This window comes from Taurulus bubalis (assembly GCF_910589615.1).
Source record: "Taurulus bubalis genome assembly, chromosome: 1".
Lineage (NCBI taxonomy): Eukaryota > Metazoa > Chordata > Actinopteri > Perciformes > Cottidae > Taurulus > Taurulus bubalis.
The window spans coordinates 8,688,652-8,708,192 of record NC_136589.1 but is presented as its reverse complement, the minus strand read 5'-3'; the positions used below and the strand labels follow the sequence as shown (position 1 = coordinate 8,708,192).

The following is a 19,541-nucleotide window of genomic DNA, read 5'->3' as shown; positions in this document are numbered from 1 at the left end:
ATGTGCAGACAAGCACGCATTACACACGAGATAAAGAAAACTCAAGCTATGAAAACCTATTGTCATAATTTCTTCCTCTCCCACTCTTGTTACAGTCATCTTCTCCCGTTTCCCTCCTCCTGTTCTGGCCTATTTCCAACACAGTGGCACAGGGTCCCGTACTGGAGTGCATGCGCACACACACACACACACACACACACACACACACACACACACACACACACACACACACACACACACACACACACACACACACACACACAGTGAGCGGAGTCCTAATCTGAGCTTTATTTAGCTGGTTCACCCTTTAAAACTGGAGCAGGTTCCAGTCTCTTTCTCAGCCTCATCAGCCCCTTTTGACACTGTATTCCTCTTCTCCTTGGTCATTGTGCTCCAGTGGTTGGAGGTTTGTTTTCCACGTTGGTGTTGACACATATTATGCAGGGGGCTTGGGGGTCCTCCCCCAGAAAATGTTTGAACGTCAAACACTTCATTTCCTGCATTTTCTTCTGCATCAATTTGTAGCTGAAATGTCTTTATTTATGTAAAGGAAAACACAATATTCAGACGCCAGACGACTATTCAAAATGTAATTGAATATAATGCAGTGAGACTCTTATGCGTTCTGTCCTGCTTTCAAACATGTATTCTCCTCTAGGTCAACACTCATGTAATGTTATCCCTTCTGAGTCAACACACGTGGAGGCCTGATTTACTCTTCCCACCTCTTTTGTGTCTTTGGAGATGCAACCTCTTTAAATATGCATGTGGCACCTATTCACCTCAATGGCACATTCATTCATTTGAATTCATCTATAAACCTCTGGACTTGAATGGTTTATGTGTTTCAGCAAGATGTCTGCTGAGGCTTTATACCTTTCTGCACACATTAAAAACATATCTGAGTTATCCAGGAAATCCTCCCTGACTGTAATGCTCCAGTCGTTCGTGTCTGCTGTGTAGTGCACCACATGATGCAATTATCATTATCGATTGTAAAGATCCAAGATGACATCAAATAGCATCAAAGAATGGCAGATAGTTTCGCTAATGTTGTTTCGTAAAAATAAATTCACCGTGTGGAATTTAAATCGTCTGCAAGGGTTTTTCTTCATCTTCAACAACAGCGTTAGTTAATAGAAGCACAATCTCAACAGAAACACTGTCTACAGGGTCACTGTTTCAATTACTCTAATGTTTGTTACTCTAATAACACCCTCCTGCTTTTAATCCTCAACAGACCATTTGGGACCGCTGGCCCGACTGTGAGTAAAAGTCTTTTCATCTTGGTGTTTGTGTGGGTGTGTGTGTGTGTGTGTGTGTGTGGTAGGTTCACATAAAATGTATAACTCTCTGTGTCCTGGTGCTGAACTGCCTTTGAAGCCCCAAAAGTGTTTCATCCAGCTTGTGTTAGGTATCATTTCAATTGACACATTGCACTCTACTACTATTGCTTTGAATTGAGCATACTTGCATGCTTGTTAGATGGAAACAGCTGTCAGGGGAGATAGCGAGAGTGACTCACTCCTCTTTCCCTCACTTATCGCTTGCCTATTCCAGTCTTGCTCCTCTTATTGTGACCTCCAAGAAAGTCAAAATATTCTGTTCCTTTGCTTCTTTTTCCATCATTTTTTTTCTTTATCGCATCCACAGTGAGTGCACACAGCATTGTCACTGATTTTTAAAAGTGTTGTGGCCAGGGGTGTGCTTTACACCTGTGGCACAGTTGGAAACTGAGTTGTATTGTGATGAAAAAAATATGAGTATGTGCTGTGTGAAGCTCATGACAATTTCTGAAATGTTTGAGAGGTTGTAATGTAAAAGGAAAGTTTGAATGTGTGTGCAGGAGGTTTAGCATCTCTACAAAGTAATAAATGAAATATTGAAACAGCCATAGAGGCTTACTTACTTTAGATGAGAATGAAAAGCAACATTTACATCTCAGCTTGTTTGTCAAGGATAAAACAACAAAGTCCCTTTTTGCTGCTATTGTGTTAATTTATTTAATGAGGAGATGTCAGCTAGCGTTAACGTCTTCTAGAAGAGCCAACACTGAATGTAGAAAGGGGCTTAGGGATATTTTAGGAGCTCAAGTTTATTTTTTTGTAATTTAATTTAATTTTGCCAGGATAATCCCTTTGATATTTTTGAATTCATGTGTTTAGCATGCAGCAAAAGAAAAGCAACATTTGTTTCTGTCGCAGAACCTAACTTCAACCTGTATTTGAAAGACACAATTGAATAATATAAGACATATTATCATTTTGGGAGAAACCCAGGTATTTAGCTGATACACCTAATCAGACGATTCCAATCGCAAAGTGGCTCAAATCTGGAACTAAATATATCTTTCCTGTCTGTTGTTTGATAAAAGACATCATTATTTCTCAACGTGATGTCTGCAGCTGCACAGAATGGAGCTGGAGGCCGGCCTTATGGAGAGCTTGTGCATCCTAAAGATACATTTTATGGAGAGGCAAACTATTCGTGTGAGAGATTAATAAGCGGGACATTGCTATCCACAAAGTCGCTGTCTTGTTCACGGTGATTCGAGCTGCTACTTATTGAATTGGTTCATGGTGTGCTTCCTTTACCTTAATTTAACAGCCTTGGCCCCTACAGCTGGAAAATTAAAACATAAATTTCAGTTTATAATGTCTTATTGTTCTACCCTAAATAATATTTTTAATACATCATAATGGGGCATACATTTTCAACGAAAGGCCACTCTTAAATTACGGCACCCTATAATTGATGGGACAGAAAGCCAGGCTGGGTGTTAGAAACAGGAATGCTGTCATGCATGGAACGAAATTCTACAACAAAAACTGACAAATCACAGTGTGGTGTCACATGTCCATAATTCTTATTTTAGGAGAGAACTTGCACAAATCTAGAATTTATGAAGTCAAGATCACACTGATGACTGGTATGAATTGTGGTATAATTTCTTGTTGGTTCATGCGTGCTCTAACATGTAGCCCTAGCTCCTTCCTGAGAAAGTCTTAGAGATGCATGACTCCTGCATTCCTTTTTGGTCTTCTATGATACATTTTCAGCAGAACTAATGGAGGTGTGTTTGGGCATAGCGACTGAATGACTCACAGTGTGAAGGCACCAATAGGAAGCTGGCTCATCTGCCAGCTCATCTAAATACAGAAACCTGCACTTGTGTGAACAAAAAAGCTGAATCCAGGTCATGTCATTATTGCATCATCAATTAAAATAGCACCATTGTCAAACAGCTGGCATCCCGCCGGATTCTTGCATGACCTCATGAGACATTCTTTAGTAGTTAAAAATGGTTAGCACCCAAGGTTGGATGGCAGAATCCTCAAGCTAATCTGCTTAGCTTCAGTAATGTGACATATTCCTGACTGAAATGGAACATGTGGGAGAGATTTGATCAAATAGTGTCTGTGTCCTCAAATGCACAGTTGTAGAACGATATAGAGCCTTAAAGGACCGTTGACTCCCTCACCCACGCTTTTCGATCAGGTGGTGGACGAGGGAGACATGCACACATTATAACACAACTTTCTCTGCAGAAATGTAAACACAAGAATTTTCCAAGCTAAACACCTCTAAACCAATGCTATCACACTGCCAGCTACTACCACCCACAATTTAACAGTCAAATGCAGTTTTATATAATGGGAGAGGAGTAGCTAGTTGTGGCAAATCACATGTTATATAGTCCACGGCAATTACCTTACAATCAGACCAAAACACAAACATAAACACACGCATATGCACACTCAATGTTTTCCTCTTACTCACTGTGTCTTCTCCCGCTGTACAGCCTGTGTGTGTTTTTGCCTTTAGCTTTTTCAACACTAATGACTTACACCACACTGGCAAACTAGACTGATAGCTTATTACGTCTGAGTACACACAGGGCATATATGGACTCGCATGTAAGCGTTCATAGTACACACACACACACACACACTCACCCATCCACCCACCCACGCAGGTATTCACACACACCCCCACACACACAAATCATGTCCAGCTATTGTGTATTTAAATTGGCAGCCTGCTGTTTTCGTTCCTCCTGGCCTCTTGTGCCTGCCGGGGGCCTCTGATGCTGTTGTGCTGTTGTTTAATGAGCAGAGGCTCTCCTCAGACTGGTTCCTAGTCTATCTGCTTCTATTGCTCTGTGTCGGCTGTTGCCGCGCTGACCAGAGGAGACATGCAGGTTTGTGTCCCAAGGCTAATTGCTGCTACTTGGCTGAGTCTTTCTTTGCCCCACTCTCATTGACTCTCCGGACTTCAGGGGGATTCCCATAGGCGCCCGAAGACAAACAAACCTGGGCGGACAATCAATAACGGATGCAAGAGTTACCGCTGAGTGCAGCCGCTGATTAAGATTCCCCGGGAATGTGTGTGTGTGTGTGTGTGTGAGTGCGCACTATGTAAGAGTGTGAGTATGTGAAGGTGTTTGCTGATTGTCTCCACTCCTTCAGTGCTAACTGGAATCTTCAGCCAGTCCCTAAGTGCTTGTTTATGTGATTTGGATTAAGAGTATCACAGACTTCAGAGGCATCTTCACAACAACACCACATTAATGCTCGCAGGTAATTACTCCCACAACATCTCAGGTTCACAACAGGGTAGGTGAGATCGTGCCTGTGCCTAAATGTGAGACCTGATCTAATTCTGACAGTGTTAAACAAGACACTGTGCCATTATAAGTTAGCTTAGGTGTAGTTTCTACAAGTTTCTCTTTTGGACACAAACCATTAAACAGCTATTTAAACTCCTGTACATCTGCATAATGTAATGCAAAAGAGAAAAACATGCCCTATACATTATATCATTTCACCATAAAGTTAAATTAGGTGTTAATATTTGTAATAAATGGCCAGCATTTTCCTATCCCAAAGTATAATCACATAGAGTATTATCTATATTGTAGATGAAAGGAATGTAAAAGCAGCATACTGTATGGCACCATCTGTCCCTGTGTGTCATTGACTGCCATCGGCGAGCAAGCAATGCTGTGCGTTAGTGTCATCTCGCCTCTCTTCACCCTCTCTAGCCTTCCATTCCCTCCGCTCCCCTTCTCACTAGGCTCATGTTTGCTTTTGTTCTAGTCTCCAGTCCGCCTGACTCACAATCATGATCTTGACCGAACGCAGGGAAAGGTCAAGGTTGGCTGGCAAATTGCCTCAAAGCAATCAGCCTTTCCTCTTTGCGCTAACAGTCTGAGCTCTCTGTCTCTGTCGCCATCTTGCCATCTCTCCATATTTTTTCCCTCCTTGTCCGTCTCTGTGTTTACCCGGGGGGGGGAGGGAGATGTGTGTCGGTGGAGGATTGACAGCACGAAGGGAGGGTCGGCCCTGCTTTGAAGTCTCAGCTCTGACCTGCGGCTGGGCGAGGGCTGGGACTTGAAAGCACCAAGCGCCACTGCCTGGGTGACATTTCAGCACAGACCAGTGTGACCCAGCAGGAGGCTTGTGTGTGTATATATGTATGTGTGTGTGCGTGTGCGTGTGTGTGTGTATAGGTTTGAGTGGACAAGAGAGTGTCTCCTTATGGCTTCAGCTGTCCTCAAGGACTGCTGGCTGCTGGGGGCTGTTTGCCTCCACACCAAAGGGATTACCTTTCATTACATGAAAAACAGAATCACCCATTCAACCTCTCACCCCTCTCTCAACAATAGTGCCATTGGGAGGCAGTGCTACAGCTGATACCCCTGTTAGAAATCCACACTCTCTATCCATCTAGTGCAAACTAATATTGCATGAGCCATGGCTAAATGCAACCTTTTATATGATTTTCAGAACAGACGCAAGTCTCAAGGACAGCCTGTTTTGGGTCAGCTGTTCTTTGCAATCCAGTGTGCCTGAGTGGCTTTCCTCTGATGGCTTCACACACATGACTGGCTTTACCTTAATGTGTCACACACTACCCACACACTCAGCTAAACAACATCAAAGCTGGCCCGCGGCCCGTAGCTGGACGAATGTCTTAATCTACCACCCGTGTGTGTGTGCGCCCTTTTGTCTGTCCTGTAAATGGTGTAAACAGGTGTTAACATGTCAGCCCACAAGATGCCACATGCCGCTGTGTCATGATCTCCTGAACAGCTGTCCCCCCCCGCCATTGTGTGCGTGGGTGTATGTGGGTGAGTGTGTGTATATATGTGTTTACTGTAAGGGTTATAAATGGCTGCAAGAGGAGCTTTAGCCCTAGATATTGTGCTAAGCCAAGGACAAACAAAGAGAAAGGGCAAAGAATAAAAGGAAGCTTAATGGCAGTAACTGATTTCCTGGAGAACATGAGCATTGTCATCTGCCATATCTCTGTAGTGGGTACGTAGAGGAACTGTCCGTAAACAAAACAATAATCTCTGTTGCTAGCTTGATCAACAGCCATATGTTCCAAAAAAATGTCCTTGAACACAGGACAGAAACCCCCTTTGTCTTTGTATGTCTCTCTGGATTAAAGACGCAGCTACTAATGCCTCTAATTTAAATGATGATTTCTGTCCTCAGGTGGAGATCGAGAAGCTTGACTACCACCACTACCTGCCTCTGTTCTTTGATGGCTTATGTGAGACTGTCCATCCGTACGAGTTCTTCGCCTGCCAGGGAGTCCATGACATGCTGGACCACGGAGGTCCCAAGATCCTGCCCGTCGTTTCCCAGCTCATCATCCCCATCAAGAGTGAGTCTGGCCGAGTGTCTAGTCTCACAGTTTACAAATCACACACAACACAGCTCCCTTCCCAAGTGACCGTGTTGTGTGATATCATTTCACCTTCGCTGTGTGTTCCCCTGCCGCGAATGAGAACATGTGGTGACATCAAGAATGAAGAAAGGCCGTTAAAATGCTGGTATTGTGTCGGCCTAGATACTCTTATTAATAATAGTATTAATAGCATGTGAGGAGGAAAGAAAAACCATAGATGACCACATATATTATTTTTCTTAAATTGTTCTTAAATATTAATACATTACACATAATACAGAACCATTACCACAGCCATTAATATACAGCAACTATTCAATAACTGAAGCAGCAAATTGTTCTTACTGTCTTTTTAATTAATTTAATTACATCAGTTTTTACAAACCTTTCTAGCACTAAATATTATAATTATTTTATGAGCAGCTGACAGCCAAGTAATCCTCTCAGTTGCAGTCTTACTGTTTTGATGACAGCATCATTACGTTTATTTGTTGCTGATCTCAGATGAACTCAAAGTCTAGAGGACATTCTCAGTTGTTTATGGTGTCGCTCGCTGGAGCCTTAAATACATCACAAGATAATAACTCACGCAGTTTTAATTAAAGGCCGAGTGGAGTTGGTAGGAAAAACCAGATGTTAGGGAACTTAACATGAGATATCACAAAGAGAGTCCTTTGTCATTCTTTCAAAATTGACCTTGAACTTGAAAAGATGTGAGAATATATTATAAATACAACAAATGTTTTAAATCAATATTGGTATGCAGCTATATCTAAATTGCATTTCCATGATTTTGGAATAATTACAGACAATGGCACTCTCAAACACATCTCAGACAATAATGCAGCTGCAATAAAGAGCAACCAAAATAGCAGAACATACTTTCCCAGTAATAGACTCACCTGCTTGACGCACTTGCGGAACAACAGATTCTAACATTAACCATACAACCGGTCCTATGTCAAGTCCTAATTTGGTTTCGCAGTCATACGGTTCCTATTATTACATTAGCCCTCAGGGCGAAGCGTCCTTGTTTTTGCATTTCCCGGAAGAGGTTGGCTCTAAAAGCATGCCTGATAATCTGCCATGTGCAATGTGGTGACATGCTACATTTAACTGTGTTATCGTGTTGTGCCTCCTTACCTTTCCACACGGAAACATTCCCACGTGCACACGCACACTCTCACATGCTCACGCGTTGGCAGATGGAGATGGGTCGAAAGGTCAGGTCTCAGGTTTGAGAAGTCTGTGACGAGCTTTGTACCATATAAGAATTTACAGTGATGTGGATGGTAAAGGTTTCCTGTGGAGAGGATCAAGGTACAGAGAAGTTAGAGGAATGCAGAGCGTAGCTTTTGTTGGACAATTTCAGCACACTTGCACCGACACACAGTCTCACACCCACACGCACACGCGCACGCACGCGCACGCACACACACACTGTCTTTTGTTTGGCGCCGATGCCAAGTGGAGTGTCAGTTTCAAAGTGGGAGCCTTTAAGTGGCGCCCAGTGAGCCTGGGATAGTGTTCATGTCATGGGCAGTTGGCTGCTGGCGTGTACGTGTATGTTAGTGTATGCGTCTTCTTTGTTTGTGTGTGGGTGTTGGACGTCTGTGGAGGCAGAGTGGCGTAACGGAGACACGGTGACAGACTGACCCTGGCACAAAGTCTGTCACCACACTACACACTGCTCTGAGCACCTCCTGTAAAGTCGTCACCATTACACATCTCACAGTGAGACATATCTTGTTTTGTGTTCGAATGACTTTTACTTACTTATTTTTACTGATGATTATCTAATACTCTAAATGATGGAAATAGTACTGTTTTAGGAAAGTGAAATTGGTCGAATGAATTTAGATTTCATCATTTTCATACCACATTTTCACAGGTGCATGATTTGCCAGCATCTTTTCACAGATACCGTAAAATGTGGGTTATAAGCCGCTACTTTTTTCCTCAACTTTGACCCATGCGGCTTAAATATCGGTGCGGCTATTTTGTGCATTTTTCCGATTCTAAATTTAGCAGCAATTGCAGAGACGTGCTAGGGAGAGTTAGCTAGAGAGCGTTAGCTAGGGAGAGTTAGCTAGAGAGTGTTAGCTAGAGAGCGTTAGCTAGGGAGAGTTAGATAGAGAGCATTAGCTAGCACTAGCTAGCGACTCAGTAGCAGCAGCAACAGCGGCTTATAAACCACCACGGCTTGTTTAAGATTAAGTAAAACATTTGTTTGTGTTTTTAGTAGATGCGGCTAACAAAAGGGTGCGCCTTATAACCCGCTCTTTACGGTAGTTTAAATAGTTGGATGGCCGAATGACAATTTGGCCGTTCAACAAGAGGCATCCTCTTCACACACAGCTAACATTATGCCGAGAGCGACCGGGCCACTCGCAAACTTAGTAGTTTATAAATTCAAACCTTTCAGCAGTTTTGGTCATTTGTCTCGGCGAGGCCAGACTAAAGGTGATGGTTATGCTCCCCATGAAAAACACGCACTTTGCACTGATAATGGAATTCTAAATGGCCTGCTCCTTATTAACTTCTTGGTTTATTAAAAATCAGGCCTGTTTCTCCATCCATAAGGCAAAGCTGCCCGTCCGTGTCTCTGTTGCAGATTAATTACTTTTCTATGGAGCAGGGAAGAAGGAGGGATGGTGGAAAGAGGAAGAAAGTAAAAAGCCGTCTGCAGTCTAAAATGGCAAGATATATATTTTTCTCCTCTAACGTTAATACATCTTCAATGTGGCTTGCAGACTCTTATCTGCGGCTGAGTCACGTCAGGCCCTGGTGAATTTTGATGATGACTGCAGGTCACCCAATAAGAATACACAATGAAGGAGGCTCTGGCTGACAGTATACTCTTAGGCGCTGTCCTCAGTGACTTAAAGACTGAACTTGTTCCTACTGTACACCCTGTTCCCTTCACCCCATGTTAGAAAGACTACCTTCTACATGAAAAAAAAAGAAACTTTAAAAATAAAAGAAACTTTAAAAATATGGATTTAGTTCATCTTCTTTTCTCAAAATGTGTTTTTTTTAGGTATCCATTGGTAAAATAATCCCCCAAAAATATTGTTTTATGACATTTTGGAAGTAAAGGTAAAAATGTCTTGCTCAGCTAAGCAGTACCAGGGTGGCTTAAGAAGTAAGGGTACATGTTACTGAAATGCTGTGGTTTTGTATTTTCTGGCTTCCTTAAATAGGGGGGAGGATTCAGAGCCATGCCTCCATTGAGCCTCAGTTGATTGGCATAACATTTGTTCAGCTTTGGACCAAAATGAGACTTTCATTACAAGAAGATCCCCAGTTACGTCTCTGCACGGGAACATCTTCTTCTGATTTGAAAAGTATATTTATACTATGAGTGAGAACTATTCACCGCTAAACTCTCCAACGTGGCACCCTACCTCTGACATTTCACAGGAAACAGAATACAAGGTCACCTCTGTTTTATTACCACACTGAATATGAAACGGGTCCTTGCATGAATAGATTATTACTTTATTCAGATTTGTCCCAACACAGGTTTTATACCAGCATTAATATATCAGGCCCTCGGCTGCCTCTTTTAATTTTTTTTTTTTCCTTTCTCCTTTTTTTTGCGGCGAGGCGAGAGTGGCGATGAATAATTGAACAGTGCCGCGGTCCAAATGTCACAGCAGGGGAAATTGTTTGCGCTGGCTGGTAATTAGAATTTCATTGTTTGTTATGTAGGTTTGAAATTCCTGTCATTCCACATTCCACCTTATCTTGGTGACGGCAGATATATCTGCGCTTGTCTATCTGGGGAGACACTAAGGCCGAGATGGAGAGATGGCACGGAGCACAATACATTTGATCATTCAGCATCTCCACTGCTGCTGGTCCAATGCATGGACCTTTCTCACACACACACACACACACACACACACACACACTGACAGAGACAAAGACACCCTCAAATGGACAAAACAATGGACCTGGTACAACTGGTCATTTTCTCACATACACATACTGCAAGATGTTGTATCCCTTCAACCCACGAGTCACTTGTTGTTTATATGACTTCTGCATTGTATAACTTCATTCATATTTGGCTGTTGCCTTGTTCATTGCCACCTGTGCTCATGACTAAAGCTGAAATGTCGTCTCATTGCCTTCAGTGTGTTTGAGCGTGGTTGCATGCCCGTGTGCTATGTGCTATGTGCTATGTGTGACTGTGTGACTGTGGGCTTATGACAGCTTTGTATTTGCATATGAGCTGTAACGCAGGCAGTAGGTGATGCATTATGCCGTTCTCTGAGCGCTCCCACTGATACACACTATTTTAGGGTTGTTGCTCTCTTTAAATCTCAGTCTGTCTTCTCTGTAAATTTAAATACGATGCTCGGGACAAAAGTTGGACAGGTGAAACCGCAGCAACATGACTTGCAGTGGAGGAAGAAGATAAAATCCCTGTGGAGAATTGTGACACAGCAGTTAAAGACTTGAATTTATGCTGTTGACTAAGCTGGCGCTGAACTAAATTAGTAGCATTGCCTCCCAGTTACTTGAGACTTTATTGCACTTGTGACAACAAGCGTTGTTGTTTCAACGTGACTGAAGTGTTAACACGTTTAATTGTTTTTATTTTCTCAGTCCTTTTCTCAGCCATTTGTTCCGTGAGAGTTTATGTGAGCAGCTCTCTTATGAAGTCAGGTGTCAAGAGAGAAAAGAAGAATTGAAAGAGACAGCGAGAGCCTGTTTCAACAGACTGTATCAGTACCTCAGGTGTCACTAACTTACTATAGAAATAGTTTACATGTATCTGTGAGACAGTGTAGATGCTCAGCACATTCATTTATTTTCTTCAAAGAAAATACTTGATTTAAATACCTCTATTGTTCAGTTTCTAGTGTTTTTTTGTCAGATTAAAAATCATGCCTTATTCAGCTTTTTGATTTCAGGCTTTCGACAACAAAAGTACCCCTCGACTTCCTTTTTTCTCTCTTTTTTCTCCCCTCCGTCAACCACAAGCTCCCAGAGTCTCTGCTCACGCTTTCTTTTCTATGTTTTAACTATTTCTTCACGTCGTTCATTTCTGTTGTTGTAAGTGCTTTCTGGCAAAAATAAGCGCTGAAAAACATTGAACGAGCAAAAAGAACTTGACGACTATGTCCTTCTTAGTTGCTAATCACAGTTATTTTCTAACCCTTTGCCCTCTGCCTGTCACATCTCTTTATCTCTCTCTCTTTCTCTCTCTCTCTCTGGCATTGTCCTTTGTTGTTTTTTCCCCTTCCCTCTTTCTCTCTCTGAATTTGTTTCTCTTGATCTCCCTAGCCCTCCATCTCTCCCACCATCATTCCCTTTTGTTCTCTCTATCAGTGGGAGATGGAGTTAAGTGCAGCTGTAGGCCAAATAGCCTAGTGATTGGCTCTCACTTACTCCTGCCTCCCCAGTGCATTTGAAATCACTGATTGCAGACAAGCCAGACTAAATCAAAGCTAAGCTATAAAGGAAATGCTTTCAAGGAGAAGGTATTGTGTGGAAGTTACAAGTCATGTGTAATTTGTCGTACGTGCCATATCATTGCAGTTGTCAGAATCACTCCACATTTACTGTACGTCCACAAACAACCTGTAAATCAGATCTAAAAACCGACTGACAGTTTTACCTTGTAGCCCCTTTTTTTCTGACTGACCTTTGCCTTCCATCATGCTCTTCAGATGCCCTGAACACGAGGAACCATCAGGTGATGTGCACCACCCTGAAAGTCCTGCAGCATCTGGTGATGTCCGGTGACCAAGTGGGAGAGGCTCTGGTGCCCTACTTCAGAAAAATCCTCCCCATTTTCAACATCTTCAAGAACAAGAACAGTAAGTTCCAACTGGTTGCGTGTTAACTCACACCGATTGTGTGTCAGCGTAACGAGGCTCTGCGCTTTTGTGGAGCAGTCATCGTGTGAGCACGTCTCTTTGTGTTATAAAACATTTTTGCTACTCCGTCAGAGAGCGGAAGGAAAGCAAACATGTCCAAGCTTGTGACAGGCAGTGATAAGTATTCATGTGTATTGTGTATCCTGTGTTAAGAGAGTGAATCTTGTGACTTCCAGGCAGAAAGCATCCTTTTTTTCTCTGCAGATCCAGTGCATGCACCTGTCTATGAATCCTTTTTTTCCCCTTTTCCTCCCACCACTTTAACATCCACTTGACAGAGAAGCTCCATTTTGTCCTTTCTGCTGTCAGTCAGGCTGCATTGTGCGGCGCTGTTGAGGAGGAGACTTTGTCCTTGCTTTCTCTGAAAGGCTCCACCTGGGTGACACCAGGACCTGGGGAGATTGGCATCAGATAGGCAGGGCTCTTTGTGTGGCTGTGTCAAAGCACTTAGCATGCTGTGACATGATGTGAGCCCATCAGAGTCTTAGAGGCACAACCGGTCCCAAACACAACCCAACACACAGCCAGGAGGATGTGGAGAGTGACACCGTGAATCAATCATTTAAACACAGGCTTTAACAGGAGAAAACACACGGCTTTAGTCTCTTAATCAATATCCAATTTGAATCTCTTGTCTCTTTAATTCGCTTACACTATCTCTTAGTATTTGCTTAGGTCTAAAAAAAGGAAGGCGCGAGGCGAAAGATATAGCGGGGAAAAGACAAAGGATGATAAAGAAAAGCCTGCCTTATTAGTGCATGTCCATATGCAAATCTCCTCTGTAAATTAGCTGTCAAATCAATCCCCTAAACCAATTTGAAGCGTGAGTTTCTCCGTCACAGCGCAGGCTCAGCAGTTGGCCGGTGAACCCCACCAGGAACAGTTTTATCTCTGGCTGGTAGTTACCCTGCCTGCCCGCTTGTCTCTGCTCCTCTGGCGGGCATCGATTAAACCCGAGCCAACCTCTCACCTGGCTGACGTCCCTGCTATTGACCTCTCCCAAAGAGACCAGTCTGGGCCAGAGGGAGAGGGGGTCCCTGCCGCTGCCTGAGCACAGGACCCAATCGGCTAAACAACGACAACGCTTCATGTTCAGCACCTCATAGGCATCTCGTAAAGCTTCCAAGTTTGCTTGGAGTTGAGGCACAAGGTTCAACCAAATTAAAGTATGCAAGTATGTATATTTAGTAGGGCGTTAATGCGTTATAAACGCGTTCACGCAGCAATCCATTGACGCCGACAATTATTGTATCATGCGTTAACTGCGTGTTTGTTTGTTTTTGCATTGGGAGGGGCGTAAGAGCCTCCAGACGCTCTGTCGTCAGGAGAATATACAAGTTGTTTGAAACGGAGCAGAGTGACTACGTTACAACGTGCACCAGCTGTTGCTCTCACTGAGGCTACTGGTCATCGCTGTAGCCACAGTTATCTCAGAGTTACAGTTTGTAGCGTACCCCTCCGACAGGTGGTCTTTAAAGACCGTAGTTTAGCCGTTAAACCGCACTATACGACTTCCGTTTTTTTGTTGTTCCCTGATAAAGTAAAATGTTTCTTCTGGTACCTGTTCAGAAAAAAAGAAAACAGATTTATATACTGTTGTTAACTTGCTGTTGCTCCGAGAGTGCCCGTTATATTGTTCTGATAACATTACTAGTTTTTCATTCATCATTGAATTTGGCGCATAATGCTATTAATTGCAGTTAATCACAGAAACATCATGCGATTAATCAGTAAAAAAAATGCCCTAATATTTAGGTAAGTTCATATAATTAAGTTCATCGATAGATAGACAGATAGATCAAATATTTCCAGTATTATTGAGTTCTTCTTTTTCCATCTGAAGCTTTATTGTAAAATAAGCTGTCAATTCATGTTCTGCACCACCCACTCTTTGCTAACACACAAAGATACGACTTTCGGGGACCAGACTCTGTGATTCAGAACTCTGTGTTCTTCCTCTCTAATGCAGTACTATTCCAGGGTTGTTGTTGTTCTCTCACGCTCTTTCTCTCCCTGCGTTCTTTTGTCTCTCTCTCTCTCTTCTGTTTAATGTGACTTGTTTATATCAATATCAAAGCTTCCATTGAAGTCTATCTATTATCAAATATCGCATATACTGTATGCACCTCCAGCTCCATCCCACGCTCAGTCGGCTGTTTCAACCAGAGTTAGCGGGCTGCCTCTGGCAGACAGACATGGTCATTGTGTTTCCTGCACCAGAAGACACAGAGGACTGTCTAGTAGTGTGTGGTAACATCTCCCCTTGGCTCTCCCACACTGTGACTTTCAGAGCTTGCATGGCATCCCTCTTATCTCCTGAGCCACAAACAGGCCACTGTCCAGTATGTGCCAAGAGTGTATGTGTGGTGTGTGTGTTTTCACTTGTGTGCATCTGTCATGAATAGATCTGTTCAGTCCCATATGCAGCTGTTGACTTCAGTGTGGATGAGGGCCCCAGCTTTCGGTCTCCGTGTCTCTCTGTTCACTGTTCATAAGGTCTGCCAGCCTCGGGCACATAATGCTCTACTAGCTGTCCACTGCACTCACATATACACACAGATACACATATATATATATAAGCACATGCTGTCCCAAAAACAAAACCTGACTTTGTCCCTGTCTCCTCAGTTGTTGGAGTTGTGAATCAGTCGGCTGACAGCCACGGCTGCAGCGTCGGGGATACACTTAGATTTCACCAGTATCTCATCATGGGACAGATTCCCGAGGCTGTGTTCACACACTCCCGCTGAGACGCTCCAACTCTGAGACAGGGTTGTGACCTGTTAAATTGATCTGTATACAGGCCTTATCTGAGCCATTTTTCAAGGGTCATAGCTGGAGCTTTACAGCCATCTCCAAAATGGACCCTCGGGTGTCCTCTCACTCACAGACAGAGCCCTGGACCTCTGACTGGGAGAGCACAGCCATGGCCCACACGCCGAGGCGTCTGGAGAAGGAACAGCTCCATTGTTCAATGAGAAAAAAATGTTGCTGTTCAACACCCGGCAGCCGGCTGCTATTCTTACCACTGACACAGTAATGCGTTATTTTGAAGTGCACAATAATGAGCAATCACATGGTATCACCGTCCTTGATGTTCCCCTTTGTCTACTGAATCAGCGCTCTCAGCTTTTGTTTGCTTTGTGCCTTTTGGATATCAGCTGCGTTTGTGTGTGTGTGTGTTTATGTGTTATGTGAGAGACATTATTGAGGATAGTGTAGGAATTCTTCCAATGCGATTTGCACAGCTCTCTTGTTTGCTTGCTGTGATGAATCTTATCCCTAATGAAATGCAACAACGTCTCTTATGAAGGAGAGATGTGCTCCCTCATCCAGCAAATTCCTCTTCTGAGCTCGAAAGGATGGGAGCTCATCTTCTGTACATCATCTGAGAAATATAGTTTGTGGAGTTCTGTGAAGCAGCAGAGTAAACCACACAAGCTCATACTCTAACGAGTTGAATAGGGATCGAATTAAATTCTGGGTTTTCCACTATTCCTTTCCAAAAAACTGATCTTAATGAGGTCCACACAGTGATGTAGCATATTTTTAATTGGTAAAAAGAGGACATTTTTACTCTGACGTTGGGGAATCAGAATCTATGTTGGGAAGACAAAGCACAGAATTTGTGCGACTCTTGTCTTGATCTTTTCGCAACATTTATCTTAAACCCATATTTTGTAATTGATTATATGTATATGGGTAAAGAAATGTGAAAGAAGAACATTTAACTTGATTTAAGACAAAATGTTTATTATCAGCCAATTTGTTGACTAGTAGTAAACAAAGATACGCCACCCAGTCTCCAGTACATGCTGAGAATAGCTTGAAAAGCACAGCTCACAGATAAATGATTTGGTTCCAAAACAATATATTCATTCAGCCTCACTAATTCATAAATAACCACAAGTAACGCACAATAAAGCAAAGACTAAATAAGGGACCTGACATCTTCAGCCTCTACTTCATTCTACATTGTCTCTGAAGGAAGTTTATGTTTACCTGGAAGGCTCTTCTGGTATTTATTTGAGCCTGCCTTGTATTGTTGTTGTTGTCCTGATGATTTCCTTCGCTTATCTGTAAGGTGTAGGTCCTTAAACTCCTATTTATCACTGTCATACTCACTCTCTCTCTCTCTTTCTCTCTCTCTCTCTCTCTCTCTCTCTCACACATTCACACACTCATACATATTGCCCACACATGCTGCGGTGATCTGGTTCATTTGGCCTCTGTTGTCTTCCTGTAGGGTTGTGTCCAGGGATGATAAGGTCTCCCCCACATGCAAGCTCTCTGTCTTCTGGTCCTGGGCGACTGCTGTGGTTTTTGTGTTGGTGACAGATGCAGTGCTGTGGCTGGCCACTCTGTCTTCCCCTGTGGCCTGCTTTTTCTGTGTATCACATGACACACACATGCACACACTCACAGCTCATGTTTGATGTCTCTGTGAATACGGCGGATCAGTTACAGCCCAAACTGATCGTTAGGATGGAATTCAACAGGAAGCGCTGGCTGACCTTGTAACCCCTTCCACTCCCTGGCAGAAGGACAGTCAGGAATGAGGAGGCAAGAACATTTCATGGAGATAATATACATGTAACTGTCACATATGAACTGACCATCAGGATCACACAGGAATATCTAATCCAATTTTTTTTTAACTCATTTTAATCTGACAGAAGGCCAAGAGTATGCCAGTGTGCTCAGCCACCTGCGCTCTTGTCCACAATACAACGTAATTCTCCAGTTTATTTCCAGAACATTGCACTGTTGCGTATATGGTGTTGAAGTTAATTCCTGGGGATTCCCATTCACAAATATTAGTTTTATTTAATGACCTTTTCCAGCTGCTGAAATTAATTCACTGCCATACTTTCACTTTGTACATAGCGAAGCAATGGAGGGACCATGCTCACACACACACAAACACACACACACACACACACACACACACACACACACACACACACACTTACATACCTACATACACACACATAAACCTGTGGCCCCCTTGTAATCCATCATCCTCCACAGACACACTGAGCTCCTTGTCCCTGTGGACGACAGAACACACACCTCATCCTCAGCCCCCGTCTCCTCTTCCATGTACCGCTCTCCAACGGGAGATATCTATCTATCAAGCAATCACAGCCTGCCAAGGCCCCTCCGCCATTAAAATACAGAAGAGTGGGAGAAACTGCCAGAGAAAAGGGAGCGATAGAAAGAAAGATAGCATGAGTGAGCGTGAGATGAAATCCAGGTAATACCGAGCTTGTCTGTTCTTACCTGCCCCACCGTTAGCATGCTTCACAGCACATAATGACTTTTTCCTTCTCTCCTGAAGCTTAAGAAAAGACGAAAATGAGGAAAATTGTGAAAATATATTTTTATATTAATGCAGTCCCCATCTCCCTCCACTCCAATACTTCTTCCGCCTGCGGATATGCCCACTTGGCTCTGTTAATTTCTATTGTCAGCAGGTCTGAGGCGGAGCAGCCAATCAGGTGGGAGCGTTAGCCCTTGGGCCTGCAGTCGCTCCGCGGCTCCAATTTAAAGGTCAGCTGATAAGCAGCCTGATTCATGCATAATCTGAACTGCTCTGCAGGCAGGCAGACAGACTGTTCAAAAAAAAACACACACACTCAACAGATATACACATCATACTCTTCGACTATGATTGACCCTCTCAAACTTTTTACTTCGCAGACCATGATGCAAAGTTTCACTTTGCTTTTTCCAGATTGAACACATTTGTGCCTCTATTGTTCCATCAGTTTAGATAATATACTTTTACTAATTGCTTGAGAGGAGAGCCTCAGTAAGAATTTGGCTCTATGTTTGTTGATTTGTTCATTAATTTATACACAGTGCTTTTTGCAATGTGAAGCACTTAGGGGGATTATGTGATCCACTCTTTAAATGGCACAGAGCCCTGCGGCACGCAGTATGCTTAAAATGAAATGGAATTTGGCATCTTTGCAGAGGGAGTCTGCAACTTAAACAAATCACCATTTAGATAGCTGCAGTGTGCAGAAAGGTTGTCTCTCCTCTCCCCAAGCACTGCCTCTGGTCAAAAGTGTTGTGTTGTTGCTTCTTCCCTTCTTCCTGCTTGTATCAGTTCTTCATCACATCATTGTCATTCTGCATGCCTCTTTATCTGGCATGAATATCATTAAACAAACAGACCTCAATTTAAATTGACTTAAGTAGAACTTAAACCAATTGACCCTCTGCTATGCCCTGCCCCTCGATTGTAGACTGGCCAATCGCAGCGTAGCATCGATCAGCTCTGACCAGTAACCAAGAACGGTACAGCTCTGCTCCATAGACTCTCATGCTATAGTTTCAGATTCCTTCTGTGTTCCCGTAGTGATACGCAGAGAGGTTGAAAGGAGATATGTGTTTTTAAAACTTCACGTTTTATTATAAAACCTGTGGAGCTGAGTTTAGCAGAATATGATGCGAGGGTGTCAGGACAGAGGACAAATGCCCTCTGAAGCAAATTTCAGATTTTGGCCTCTACAAATAAATTGGATCGAATTAGTTAGCATTAGCACTTCTATGCTTCGCTAGTTACTAAAGGTGTACGGAAGGTTTACTCATGTTGCTTTTGCTTTTTAATGATTGTAACAGGGAATAAAGACCTACTCGGTTTAACAGGAACAGTGGTGCTCCTTAATGTCATTGTCTCTATCACCAAGTGATGTTGTGGTTCACTTTTACACTGTAATCTGGAGGCTTTACTTCTATCCTTTTCATTTGAACCCGTTTTGCTGCTGAATCAGTGGGCGAGGTTTAGCGAAGGTTCAAACCTTGGAAATACATGGATTAGAGGCATGAGCAATTAGAGAAAGCCTGTAAGTGAATGTTGAGCTTTCAGATGGATGGAATCAGCTTTGACATACACTTCCTTGTAATCTGTAGACAACCATGTACATATTCTTACTGTGA

The 19,541-nt window shown here is 43.0% G+C and overlaps 1 protein-coding gene across 1 annotated transcript in view; it reads left to right on the top strand.

The window, feature by feature from the left end:
- Positions 1-19,541, top strand: part of pacrg (PARK2 co-regulated) — a gene marked incomplete at its 5' end in the record, with an annotated part of 120,710 nt that overhangs the window by 52,398 nt on the left and 48,771 nt on the right. The window contains 2 exons of the mRNA XM_079229993.1: positions 6,504-6,675; positions 12,384-12,533. Coding sequence (XP_079086119.1) covers positions 6,504-6,675; positions 12,384-12,533 — 322 coding nt within the window. The remainder of the gene's footprint in view (positions 1-6,503; positions 6,676-12,383; positions 12,534-19,541) is intronic.